General features: G+C 38.0%; 1 protein-coding gene across 3 annotated transcripts in view; it reads left to right on the top strand.

Annotated features, from left to right (window-relative positions):
* C2CD3 (C2 domain containing 3 centriole elongation regulator) overlaps positions 1-14152 on the top strand; it is a 124560-nt gene that overhangs the window by 57366 nt on the left and 53042 nt on the right. For all 3 annotated transcript variants that reach the window (XM_037148643.2, XM_037148645.2, XM_037148646.2), the window contains 7 exons: positions 152-332; positions 1833-2016; positions 3077-3249; positions 4731-4854; positions 9463-9731; positions 10245-10334; positions 12772-13374. In XM_037148643.2, the coding sequence (XP_037004538.2) occupies positions 152-332; positions 1833-2016; positions 3077-3249; positions 4731-4854; positions 9463-9731; positions 10245-10334; positions 12772-13374 (1624 nt within the window). The remainder of the gene's footprint in view (positions 1-151; positions 333-1832; positions 2017-3076; positions 3250-4730; positions 4855-9462; positions 9732-10244; positions 10335-12771; positions 13375-14152) is intronic.

Here is a 14152-nt window from a genome sequence, read left to right as displayed (position 1 = left end):
GTGAGATTTATATACAATGAAAATTAAGTATCTGTTTTAATATAGGCTAATTAATTATGTCTATTTCTTCATCTGTGCTCAAACTTCATAGAGAAGCAAGAATATTCTAAGCAAGTTACTCTTTAAAGCTCACCAGTCTCTGTTTTAATAGGCAGAAGACCAAGGAAATGGACTGATGGAGCACCACTTCGAGCTCCGTGTAGACAAGGTTAAAGGGCTAGTCCCTCTTCAGGCAACAGTCTGGGGAGAAGCAGATTGTTATGTTCAGTATTACTTTCCAGTTCAAGACTCGAAATCCAGTATGCTAAAAGGACCTGAGTTCCTTGAAAATGGTAAGTGTGGGAGATTAGGCCTTCTTATTCTTACATAATTCTTTTATTAGGTGTACTTAATAATTTTTTTTTCCTTAGTGAATTTTATGTTCCTCAATGCTTCTATTCTTAGCTGGGCAGTACAGAAGATAGGGGAGGTGTTTATTTCACTTCTCTTAAAAATTTTTTGGTAACTTTTTATTTTGATTTGACTTCAGATTTATAGAAAAGTAGCAAAAATAGTACAAAGAACTTCTCTGTACCCTTTACCTAGATCCATCAATTACTTACATCTTATCCCATGTTATGTCATTAACACGCCTACTTTTATCCTACAAAAACAAACAGTTGATTCTCCTTATCATGGAAGTATATTCTATAAAGACTTTAAGAACACTAAATTAGAAAATACTGCACTGTTGCTCCTGGGAGAAATGTACATATACATATCTCATATAGATTGTAATCTTTTTATTTTATTTTATTTTTCAAGTACGGTTTACATTCACTATTATTTTGTTTAATTTCAGGTGTACAGCATAGTAAATCATAATCTTAAATCCTAAAAACAGCTTGTTCTGGTCAACCCTATTTATTTTACAGAAGAGAAACCAAATTCATCACTAACAAATGCCAAGGTTAACATTCGTACCCTGTTCACTGGCCCCAGAGCCAAAGCTTCTTGCACTGCACTGTACTGTCCCCACTCATATCTGTCCTCTGGGCATTTCTGAGAGCTAAAATGAGGCAAAGTATTGCTTTTGTTTTTTTCTTTTTACCTCATTTTGGAATGAGCAAGTTAGCTGACTCAAATTTTTTGCCATTCTGAGCATGTTAGCAAATTACTACAGAAGAGCTACCAGTATTGGTTTTACAATTCACATTAACAGACTTGTACCTAGGATATATAAAAGAACTCTTATAAATCAATAATAAAAAGACAATCTAACTAAAAATGAGCAGAGGAGCTAAAGACATTTCTCCAAAAGATATATAAGTGGTTTATAAGCACATGAAAAGATACCCAACATCATTGGTCATTTGGGGACTGAAAATCAAAACCACCACAAGATACCACTTTACATCCACTAAGATGGCTATAATCTTTTTTTTTTTTTAAGGAAGAAAGAAAAAGACTAATAATTGTTGGCAAAGATATAGAGAAATTGGAGCCTTTGTTCATTGTCCACCAATAAAGTGATCTTTTTCCTTGTGTTATGATGAGACCTTAGGTACATACCATAGCTACTAGAGAAATGGACCTTTGATAGGAATAACATTCTGAAAATGTATCGGGCTCCAGGTCTGTGACCAACTAGCGCTAAGACCTTTGGGTTCACCATGTAACCTCAAAGTGTTCCTATCCTCATCTGTGAAGTGAGAGTAATAATATCTGCTTTGTTTTCTTTAGAGGAATATTGTGAAGCTACAATTGAATAATACAGTATATTAACTTACTGTCTTACTCTAAAACACTAAATGACATGTTGAATTGTTCTGAATTGCTTTTCTTTTCCAAAGGAGTCACTCTGAAGCCTTTCAGATCTACAACCACACTCTGTGTTCCAGATCCCATCTTTAATAGTGAGCACCATCACTCTCTCCTGTTGCCAACTGAAGTTCCAGTGCAAAGGCTCCTACTCAGTTCCTTCTCTGCACAAGCGCTTGTGCCTGGAGGTGGAGTCCACTTTGAAATCTGGTGCAGGTAGTGTGGAGAACCCAGTCCTATGCATAGGAAGCAAATACACAAGCATAGAGCATCCTTCCCATAACCAGCTTAAGCTTAATTATAAGGAAACTTAAGTAGTCCCTCTGCCCTGCTTTATATTATTTGTGTTTGTTAGTAACTCTTGTCCAGATTTTGCTGAAATCTATTTAATTATTAGGCTCTTGGGGGCAGTCGTATCTTATATTTCTAACCACTACTAACAATTATAAGTAAAGTTCTATCGGTTTTACCTCCTACTATCTCTCAGATGTATCAATCACCCTTTCTTTGATTATCTTACTGCCTTATTTTGTTCAGGCCCACATCATATCATGCCTAAATTACTGTAAAGGCCTTGCAGACTCACTTCTTGTAATCTGTTTTTTCCACCATTCTTGCCACAGACTTTGGCAATTTCCAGGAAAAATAATGGTATTAAAATACTCTTCAGCCTCCTCCTTTGTATCCCTGCCCCAAGAAACCAATTAAAATGACTAAGAGAGTATAAATCTAAAAAGAGAGGAAACAGCATCAGGAACAGAACTAGAGAAGAGTACTAGCTGCTTGCCAAAACCTTTTCCTAAATAGAATCAGGTGGAAATTAGGTTTGATAACTTTATAATCTAAGAATGGGATTTTTTGAGATAAGGAAATTGTGTAGTGTAAGTATTAACAGATCCTCGTTACCCCCCCAAATTTGAGGGGCTTGGGTCTGAAGCCATTGAAGAGATGGGACTGCTCCCCCTAGAACCACTTGTGCTGCTGCAGGGTGGATGCTTTCAGGAGTGGCTACTCCCATAGGTCCGGGCCAGATGCAGATAGCTCAGACAGAAGGCCTGTGTGAAGCTGGGTTTTGTGCTGAACACAGGGTATAATTAATGGGGTTCCACCTCCACATAACAGGCAGTAAATTCAGCCAGACACAACCACAGCTGTGTACCACAAATACAGATCAGTCTTCAAAGATAACTAGATGCTGAAAGCTGATTCCTAGGAGACTGAATCATTCATCTGCCTAATTCTTCCAACTGACAGCTTGTGCTTTTGTTGCTTACAGATACTATTATCCTAATGTGAGAGACCAGATGGTCGCCAGAGGAACCCTGCCATTATCGAGGATCTGTGCCCTGGCAACCATGCAGCACCGTGAGAATGTAGGAATACAGACCTTCAGTCTCCCTTTAACCCCCAGTCTTGAGAATAGGAAAGAACTGAGGAACCAATCAACAGGTAATTCAACACTATTTTGTCTTTCCCTGTCAAAGTCATTGTACATAAATATCTTTCTAAATTAGTGATTCTTCACATTTTGTGGTACTTAACTCTTTTAAGAATCTACTGAAAACTATGAGGCACCTTCTTTCAGAAAAATTGGTATAGAATATACATTCCAAATTTAGCATACAATTTTAGAAAATTCATAGTTCCATAGACAATCTATATAAATGGTGCTTGTCCCATTTCACTTTTAACTTTAGCAATTATTTAATAAGCCCTTGCGGCCTAAATCCTAAGTATTTTGGCTCTGACTGGCGTGGCTCAATGGGTTAGGCACGATCTGTAAACCTAAAGGTCACAGGTTCGATTCCTGATTGGGGTATGTGCCTGGGCTATGGGGCCAAGTTCCTGGTTGGAAGTATGTGAGAAGCAACCAATCAATGTTTCCCTGTCTTTCTTCCTCCCTTCCTCCTCTCTAAAAATAAATAAATAAAATCTTAAAAAATAAAACAATAAATAAACCCTAAGAAATATATAGGTATACTCAGAGAATTATTATTTCAAAGCAACATAAGCAGATGTGGGATTGGTGGAAATAATTAGCATGAACTGTGAATTCACTGTAAGGAAGGAGAAGGTTAGGATTTAAATTGGAAGGAATTCATTAGAATTTGGGGTTTTCTAATTTCATATTTATTCTATTTTTTCCATTACAATTTAGTCACCTTATACCCACCCCCTCAGCATGCATCACACTGCTGTCCCTGACAACACGAGTCCTTTTTCCTTTTTGCTCAACTTGAAGTTGTGAGTTATATTCTAATGGTTCTAGCAGGATGACCTACCCTCCTAGTACATAATAGATAAACTAATATTAGCCTCCTAAGTCACATTACTGTACAAGCTGGAGAGTATCTGCCAAAACAGAAGGTTTTAACTTGCCCAGATTGAGTTGTTTCTCCTGATGCTCACTGATCAGCTTGTTCTATTGTTCCTTAAAGCATTCCCTGAAATATGGTAGTGGGATGGTAGATTTTTTTTTTAAAAGGTGGCATATGAAGGGTATTTCAAGTGGTGGTGGCAGGAGGATGACAGAAGTAAAAGAGCATGAAAGCCTGTTAAAGGTTTAAAAAGAAGACAAGCAGGATCCATCCTAATTCTATAAAAATAACTGGAAGTTTAGTAAATCTGAAAGTAGCTTTTGCCTCTGATAGTTATCTAACCTTGGCAGGCTGTTGAATCTCTGAGCCATAGATTCTTGGATATATAGAGAAAATAGTAACTACTGTTATGTCTTTAGTAAGCCTTCAGCACAATAATATAATGTGATTCCGACCATGGACAGATTCTCTCACTGCTAAGGCCCCTTAGTGTTCATTAGGATTATAATGCTTATTCTCTTCCTTCTTTCCTGACCAGGACTTGGGTTTGATAGAGCAGAGATTCTTCCAGCCACCTTTTTAATCTTTTTTCCTTTTACCCTCATTCTTCAGGTTTACTAGATGTGAGCCTAAAGTACAGGCGTTCTCCAAGGACAGCAGAGGGAGTTCTTGCTGCCCGAGCTGTCTCTATCTCCGTCCAGATTATTAGAGCCTGTGGTCTGCAAGCAGCAGCCAAGTAAGTCCCCTTTAGAAAAGCAATTCTCAAACATTTTTCTGCTGCAATCCACAACATATGTGTTGCTCAGATACACAAAACTTTCTCATGTACGATTTCCAGTTTGTTAACCACAACTTTTTTTCTCTTTTAAGATAGCATTTAAGAATATGTGAGTAAATCACTGGCAAATGTTGCCATTTTTAACTGAAGTTGTTAGACAAAGTTAAATTGCTAATAACATCCTCAACCTTATTTAACCACTTTACTTATTTCCACAGTCATACCCTCCATCCTCAAAACATGCCAGGACCAGTCATTACAACTCTTCTGTAATCTCATGTCCTGTCTCTGAGTACCAGCTTCTATTTCTCTAGCTCGTTCCCCCTGAAGTCTGTTCTCAATACAGAAGGCGGTAATTTTGTGAAAATTTAAATCAGATCTTGACACACTCTACTTAAAACACACCATGACTTTCCATCTCATTCAAAGTAAAAGCCAAACTCCTTAAAATGACTGTAAGACCCTCCATGGTCTGACTCCATTATCTTCATGACTTCATCTCTTCCTGTCAGTCTTCCCTCTGATTATTCCACTTAAGCTGCTGATCCTCCTACTGCTTCTGAACACACCAAGCTCCTTTTCCTCTCAGGACCTTTGTCTTGCTGTTTTCTCTGCCTGGAACACTCTTTCTATATATAAACAGTTTGGCCCTCTTTACCTCCTTTAGGTCTTTGTTCATACTTCTCTCTACCTTAAATGTTCTTTCTTTCGTCCTCTAAACAAACTGCTACTTTCTTTTAAGACTTTGCAGCTTCTTTGCAGCCTTCCTTTATGTCTTCCTACACGTAGACAGAATTGGTCCTTGTCCTTTGTCTGTTAGCACTGTGGTTGCAGCGTATATCACCGTTTACATTATTTACACACATGAGTTTTGCCCCACTAGGCTGTGAATTCTTGTAGTCACTGATACCACCTGAAGTCCTCTCTGTACTGCCCCACCACCACCACTACCACCACCACGTAACAGGTTAACAGGTGCTCAGTAAGAAAGAGAACTAGGTCATACTCCTTCTGCAGACTCATTCACTTCGGACATTAGTTCAAGAAAGAAGAAACAAGTGCTCCTTAACTTTTCCCCTTATAACTCAGAATCAGATTGTTTGCCTTTAACTTCATAGATTCTAAATAACTAATTGAAGTACTGCTGATGTGAGATCTGATGCTAAAACAGCTAGTCAAATGTTCAGTGTAGATAACATTTTTCTTCACTAAATTCTCCAAATAGACTTTTTTCAGTAATTGCTCAAGAACATTTTAGTGTTAGTATAAGTGATACCATGGCAGTTTTTTAATTGTGTCACTTCTTCATATTAAAACTTTTGATGGCTTCCCATTGTTAGTAGCCATGGTCTCCTAATCTTAATTGTCTATTCCTGTTAATAGAAGAAATAAAAATTCAGCATACCCCCCCAAATATGTGCATACTCATGTATAAATTATCTTCATGTACTACTATGCTAATCTATTAACTATGTTATAAAATATATCACAGCAGTAAAACTTTAGTATATTAGATAACAAATACGGAACTTTTAGTATTTTTTCCTATGCACAAGTAGTTTACCCAGTGACCCCCTAGGTTATACACAATCTATTTTAAGGACTACTGGTTCACAAGATAAGGTCCATTGTGTTCAACTAAGCATTCACGGCTGCTTAAAAATATCTCAGCATGAGTCTTGAAAGAAAGGTGGGACTTATTAAAATACCCAAGAGCACTGAGAATCTCTGGTCAGAGAGAACATGTGCAAAGGCATGGAGGCATGAGACTTGTCTCCATAGTACCTGCTCTGTGTGAGACCCATCTAAGGGCAAAATTCTTAAACATGGTATTAAATTAACTACTATTTAATTGGCAGAGAAGTATTTGAAATTTAGATAAATAGTAGATCTCAGAGAGACTGAATAATTGATGAGAAACCCAATAAGTAGTCCCCTTCTCTGGGGACTCATGGGGAAAGTCATACTGGATGACAGGCAGTTTGTTGTGAGTTCTGAAGTTGGTCTGTTACAGTTTTGATAAGGAAGGTCAAAAAGCCAGGCCATTTCTAATACTGTATTCTTCTGATAGGTTGGGAGAAGTTCTACAGGTTATGAGACATAGCATGGTATAATGGGAATAGAACTGCACTAGAAATTGGAGCCATTGGCTTCTAGTCCCACCTTCACCTCCCACTAGCCATTGCATGATCTTGAGCTAGTTTTTTTACCTTTCTGGGTGTCAGTTTCTTCATCTGAAAATGAAAATTATGAACACACACCACCTCCCTGATTTTATAAGGATTAGTGTAAAAAGGAACAAATGTGGAGTCACCTTCTAAACTACCAAATTCTATACCAATGTATGGATTTTTATGATTACTTCCATTTGTATAGATAATTAATATTACCCTTATTAGGTGGTAGAATATAGTAGACTCAGAAATAAGTTTTACATTGCCTGTTATTGAAAAGAAAATTTCTTGGTATTACAAACTTACTCCTCCTTTAAATCTTTATCCTGGTATTCAGATAGCAGGTGCTCTGGAGTGAGCCTTCTCTTATTAAGTCACACCAGCCCTCATTTGATGTGCTAGTGGTCCTTTTGAAAATACATTTTTAGTGTCTATGTAAAGAAAGTACTTCTTTCATATTCACTTGAGTCTTCTAACTCACCTGATCTTTAACTGATAGTGAGTAGAAACTTCCTTGGATGTAGCCAGTAGTTTTTAAGTTCCATGTGGGTCAGAAATTGTAGCTATTTTACTAGCTCTGAACCCAATGTGTGATACCCAGAGCAGATGCCCAATAAATAATTACTGAATGAATAAATATAGACCAGGTCGGGGTCCAAACTTTTCTGTCATATTACTGCCATCTCTGAGAGTTCCCTATTAAAATTCTTGTATTTTGTTTCTTTGTTGTTATTCATTAGACGCAGAGAACAGACTGACAGCTGTCAGAGAGGATAGGTGGTTAGGAGGTTGGGTAAAAAACCTGTGAAGGGTTTAAGCAATATAAATATATATATTTATAGATACAACAAACAGGATGGTGATTACTGGAAAAATGGTGGGGAAAGATAGAAGAGGATAAAGAGGAGATAAATGGTGACAGAAGGAGACTTGACTTTGGGTGGTGAGCACAATACAATACAGATGATGTATTATAGAATTGTACACTTGAAACCTATATCATTTTATTAACCAATGTCACCCCAGTAAATTTTTTAAAAAAGACTCTTTTCATTGCCCACAGGTAGGTTGTCTGCTTTGTATATATTATCTAATGTAATTTTTAAAACACTGAGTAATTTATTATTATTTTATAGCCACTGCTAACATTTGATTTATTTCCATCTCATTTTCATAGGCATAATAGATATTTCATAGTATGCTACTATATAGGCATACAGCAGTTTACTATTAATGGGTATTTTACATTAATCTCATTAGAAATGAAATTGCAATAGTCATTTAAATATACACACACCTGTAGTATCTTACATCCTCGTACTATCTTCATTTTAGCAATAGGAAACTGAAACTTGGAAGAGGCTGAATAACGTTATTCTAAGGCCAGAATTCAAACCTAAATTATTACTCTCTATTGATATGTACCAAGTAGAGTAAGGATCTTAGAGAAAGAAACCCTTAAGTCTTCTTCGGGACTATCAGGGATCCTTTGAGAACAGGTGACCTCTTGGGGAATTTGGGGTAAAGAGATTTGTCTCATACTATATCCACACACAAAAGATTTGACTCTTCATGAGTGTCAGTTAAAGGTGGGTAGATTGTATCTGTACATCATGGAACATCTGTGCTGAGAAAGAGAAAAGTAGCCTTTGGCATCTGGGACCTGATCTGAGACTCACGGCTAGGCTTTGGTGTTTTCCTATTGGACAAACAATTATACAGAACACCAGCAACAGACCAGGCAGGCTCTGTGACCATGACCAAGTGAGACAAAAATAAGACTACTCCATAATCTTGCCTAAGCACAAACCAAAACAAGTTCATTAAGAAAACTACGAGAATACCCATTTCCCCACACCCTGGCTAATATGAATGACTGCTGCTGCTTTACCAGTTACAACTTTAACCTTATTCTAGTCTTCCCTCCTTCTAAAAAAGATTCATAAAGAACAACAGTCCAGAGCAAAGCCCTACTTTCTTGAACACTCCTTCAAATCACCTAATATGAGCCCAGTGCTCTAAGTCCCCTCTGAGACCTTCTAGGATGCCCCATGATTCCCATGGTGTGTGTTCTCCCTCGTTGTAATGAGCAATAAACTCAACTTGTTCAACTGTAGTTGGTTTCTGGTTGTGTTTGGCTGAAAGGCATTGAAGTATCTGTGAAGTGTCACTGTGATGGACAGGTGACTGTTGTCTCTTCTCACCCCCGTACACATACACTCTGGTAACCAGATTACTGAGAAAGTACTTTGTGGCACTGATGAAAGCTAAGATAGGAATCACAGTCAGTCAGTGTTCTTGGTGGTCTCATGAAAATGCTAGAGATGTTTCCTAGGCAGTCAAGCTGATTTTTGATACTTCCTTTTTCTCCTGCTCACTCTTTTCCTTACAGGGCTTTGGCTGATCAAGAACCCTCTCTACAGTTCAGCGCCACAGTAGGGGTCAATGCCTTTGTCACCGTTCATCTCTCCTTCCTCCCCAAGGGAGAACAGCGCCAAACACGCCCTGTGGCCTGTACCTTCTGCCCTGAGTTCTCCCATCACACTGAGTTCTCATGTAACTTAGTAACTCAGCACTGCAGTGGAGAGGCCTGTTTCCTGGCAGAGGTGTTGGAATTTGCAGAGGTTACCTTTGCCATTTATCATGAAGATACCAAGTCAGGTGAGTACCAAGTGGCTCATCATAATCAGAATTAAAAGGGCTCTGTTTTGAATGGTATAATCGTCCTAGGAAATTGATAACCAGAGTCTTTAAGGATGAGGGATCATATTCTCTGCAACTTATTTATGAAGGGTATAATGAAAATAAGTAGAATATGTATTGAGCATGTATGTGTGTGAGAGAGAATGTAGGGAGAGATAAAGCAAATGTGTTGGGATGTTAGTGGGTGAATAGGTGAAGTGTGTATAGAAGTTCATTGTAATATTCTTGAAGCCTTTCTGTATGCCTGAATTTTTTCAAAATAGATTTAAAATTATACACATATACTTACACATATATGACTAATGATTTAATTAAAAACAATTTAGAGACCATTAAAAACAAAATGGTCTCTAATACATCTTCCAACACTGAGACTCAGTGAGTGTAATTGGAAGGTTATGTGGATTGTGAATATAAATTCTTTGGTCAGCAGACCACCAATTAATTTCTCTTGTTTGTTTGATTTGACAGCCAGTGATATAACCAATATCCAGTCATTCAAAGATTATCTGCTTGGCATCGTAAAGGTTCCAACAAAAGAGCTGCTAATCAAGAGATCTGGTAAAGATATCCTAGATAATCACTTTTTAATCCTACCCTTTCCCATTCACTTCCCTGTAAGAGATCGTCTTGTCTAACTCCCTTTCAAGGTATGCAGAAGGAAGTATGACCCCTTAACATATGCTTCTGAATTCTTCCAGGGACCTCAAAAAGTTTTCCTTAAAAGCATTTTAAATCTTCTCCTAATCATTTCAAAATTTTTCTAATAAGCAAAGAATTTCAAAACATTGTACTCTCTTACTCTAGGAAAGATGATGATGATGATACTACTACTAATTAATATGGTGACATCCATTAGGTAAAATATTTTCTTAGATCTTGTTTGAACCTCATGATAACCCTGCCTGGCAAGAATATAGGATCTTACTCTTTTCATTTGCCAGATGAGAAAACAGTAGACTCAGAGGTGATTTACCAAAACTGCACAGCTAGTATGCATGGCAGAACTAGAAATCAAATCCAGATTTGCCCATTCTCCTTTCTCAATGAAGGAAGAATAAGGGCATGAAGTGAAGATACAGCCACCAAGGCAATTTGGAAAATATTGGTCCTATCCTACTTATTACTAGCTTAGTGACCTTGACCTCTCTGGTCCCCTGTTTTGTTAGCGCATGGTTGGAGACAGTTAATCCTGACAAGTCTACCAGGTAGGAATTGATTAAATAGGGTACATAAAGGACCTGACACATGGTAAGCATTCGGTAAATGTTAGTTTTCCTTCTCTTGCCCCTTTTCCTATAACTAGGTTATATAATCTAGTTTCCAAAATTTTGTCACACATCTCCCAAGTTTAATTATAAGTTGAAATTTGAATAATACTTTAATAAACAGGTACTTTGTGCCTCCCAGGGAGAATTCTCTCCAACTTGGTATGGGATTTAAATCTCACTTCTGTCATTTACTGTTTGTGATCTAGAAAAACTCACTTCATCTCTCAGATCTATAGTTTCCTCATCCGTAAAATGGAAATAATAAGATCTACTACTTTGTAAGATTATTGAACCATTCAGTGAAATTATACCATGTAAAGGATCTTGGCACAGGGCCAGGCACATAGACCATATGGTCCAAAGCCTAAAATATTTATTGTTTGGCGTTTGACAGAGTAAGTTTACCAATCCCTGACTTATAGGACCACTGATTGTTATATAATATATCATTTATGTATCATATTACTTTTTTAAAATATGAAGAATTCTAAATTCAGAAACAAATCTAGCTGTAAAGGTTTAAGATATTATAAGCCACCCTGACCAATTTGGCTCAATTGGTTGGGCATCATCCCACAAAGCAAAAGGTCACCAGTTCAATTCCCAGTCAAGGCACATGTCTGGGTTGTGGGTTTGGTCTTTAGGTCCCTGGTTGGGGCACATTTAAGAGGAACCAATTGATGTTTCTCTCCCTTTCTTTCTCCCTATATTCCCCTCTCTTTAAAAATAAATAAATAAAATCTTTTTAAAAATAACATTATAAACCTAAAGTAGGTAGATTATAGACTTTGGAGCCAGCCTGGATTCAAATAGTAGCTCTGTCACTTGATACCTATGAAAACTTGGGCACATCTCTGGGCTTCCATTTTCTCTTCTATAAAATAAGGATTCCAACCCAATTTAATCCTTGCAATTTTACAGGGTTATCAGGAGAGCTAAATAAAGTGATATATACAGGGTCTAGCACAAATAATGCCACTTTTCTCTTACAAAATCATGAGCATGTAATGCTGTAACATAACAGTATCACACTCAAGCACACCTTTAGGTGAAATGTTCAAATTGCTGTCCATCTCATGAGAGACATTCACATACCATACCAACCACACTCAAGCAGGCTTTACTTCTGCCAGACCCTGTGTAAAACAGTAGGAGAATTTGGGACACATAATAAATACTCAGTAGAGTAGCTGTTAGTATTTTGAAATTTCTTTCCTGGTCCTTGGTGTGTGTTCACTAAGTGGCAGTTGCCTTGGTGGAGGACCAGGGACTAGACCACAACTTTCCTGATTTCTTATCTTTTGCTTTTTTCATTGTATTCTCAGCATCCTAATAACATTTCACATCTTTCATAGCACTTGTCTTTGAAAGCTTTTTTAAAACCATTATCTCATTTAATGATCGTAACAACTTGGTCTGGTAAGCAAGATCAGCACTAATTTTCCCATTTGTCAAATAAGGAAAACAAGGCTGAGAAATTAATGGCTTACCCAGACTAGGCCACTGTTTTGGGGCTGAGCCAAGGAGAGAATTCAGATCTTCCATCTCCTAGCCTTTGTTCCTCAACCCGATCTCACTGCCTTTCAGTGGTCAGATGAAACTACAATGCACTGTTGGGTATATGTTTTCTGTTCTGTCTTGGACTAGGGTGATGGTGGCTCTGGGGTGGAGAATGGGTACATCTTTCTACTTTTAAGACAATAATTGAAAATGTTTTCTCCTGAAAGGGATCACAGGATGGTATCCTATTATTTTACCAGAAGATGGGGCCATGCCTCATGGCTTGGAGCTCATGCAGAAGATTGTGGGTGGTCTGGAGCTTTCAATTTCCTTCACCCATCCTGGAGACAGAGAACGGGTATTAGAAGCTGCTGAACTATTGGGCTGGAGCTTTGAGAATAACCTGAAGGACCTTGTTAAGATGGATGAAGAGGAACCAGCCACTGTCACCATCTCTACTCCAAGGCTATGGCTGCCCATTCATTGCGTGCTGCTTGCTGGCCAGAAGCACATTCATAAGAACACATATTGCTACCTCCGCTACAAGCTCTATGATCAGGAAGGCTTTTGGACCCCTCTTAAGAAGCCGAGGGAATCTACAAACGAAAAGCAGGTCATGGTTACTTTTAAGGGATCCAAAAGAGCAGAAGTCACTAGGAGCCCATCACTGCTTTGGTACTTTAGGGAGGAGAGATTAGAGATACAAGTGTGGCGGGCTTACGGCAATGACAGTGTGGAGAGGCCACACCATACAGACAGTTGGATTGGCTCAGCCTATGTAGACCTGGCCAGACTTGGAGAGAGGACAGCAAGGACACTAACTGTCAGTGGTAAGTTAAGAACCAGCTTTAGCTCTTGTGGTTTAAGCACTTGTTCTGTGACGAGTACTGTGTGAGACACCCCTCTCAGACATTATTTTATCTAATCCTCCCAGCAGTCCTATTAGATAGGTATCAGACCCATTTTATAGTCATGGCAATGGAGACTCAGAGAGGGTGGGTAGGACGTGTTCCTTCCATTATTGTATGCTGAAAGATTAATAGTATTGTAATTTAGTAATGCTTCTCATAACTAAAGAGATTTCAAAAAGAAGGAGGTTTGCTGGCTGCTTTAAAAAGAGCATTACCTAGTGACATACACCTTCGTGGAATCACCACACCTCTAGGAACTGGCTCTGAACTTGGTAGCTATAGAATACATCCAGATGCATCAGGGTTTTGCACCTAATGTATTGCCTGCAACATTGTAAGCCCTCCGTTTATACGTGTAAAATAGTGAGTGAGTGTAGAGGACTACCTTTAACCACATGTGTAAGAGCCAATGTGATAATCTAAAATGCTTGTTTTTTAAATACACTGAAAAGCATACCTGCAAATGAAACTAGGATATTTTTTTCCTCTGGTCAGCATATCTTGATCATAAAGAAAATCTACAAGTAATAAATTGGTTCACAAGGCAAAAAAGAAAAGGTAACATTTTCCAAGTGGCATTATGTGCTGGGTACTTCTCTTTCAAACATTTGTTCCATACTTGATACATGTACTTGGCTTTGGGAACTCAGAGATGATTAGGAAATAATGCTGACCTCATGAGTTTATCATCTAATGG

The sequence above is a fragment of the Artibeus jamaicensis genome, unplaced genomic scaffold (assembly GCF_021234435.1).
Source record: "Artibeus jamaicensis isolate MK-2021 breed Jamaican fruit bat unplaced genomic scaffold, CSHL_Jam_final contig_64, whole genome shotgun sequence".
Taxonomy (NCBI): Eukaryota; Metazoa; Chordata; class Mammalia; order Chiroptera; family Phyllostomidae; genus Artibeus; species Artibeus jamaicensis.
The sequence above is the reverse complement of the archived record's forward strand: the minus strand, read 5'-3'. Positions and strand labels throughout refer to the sequence as shown.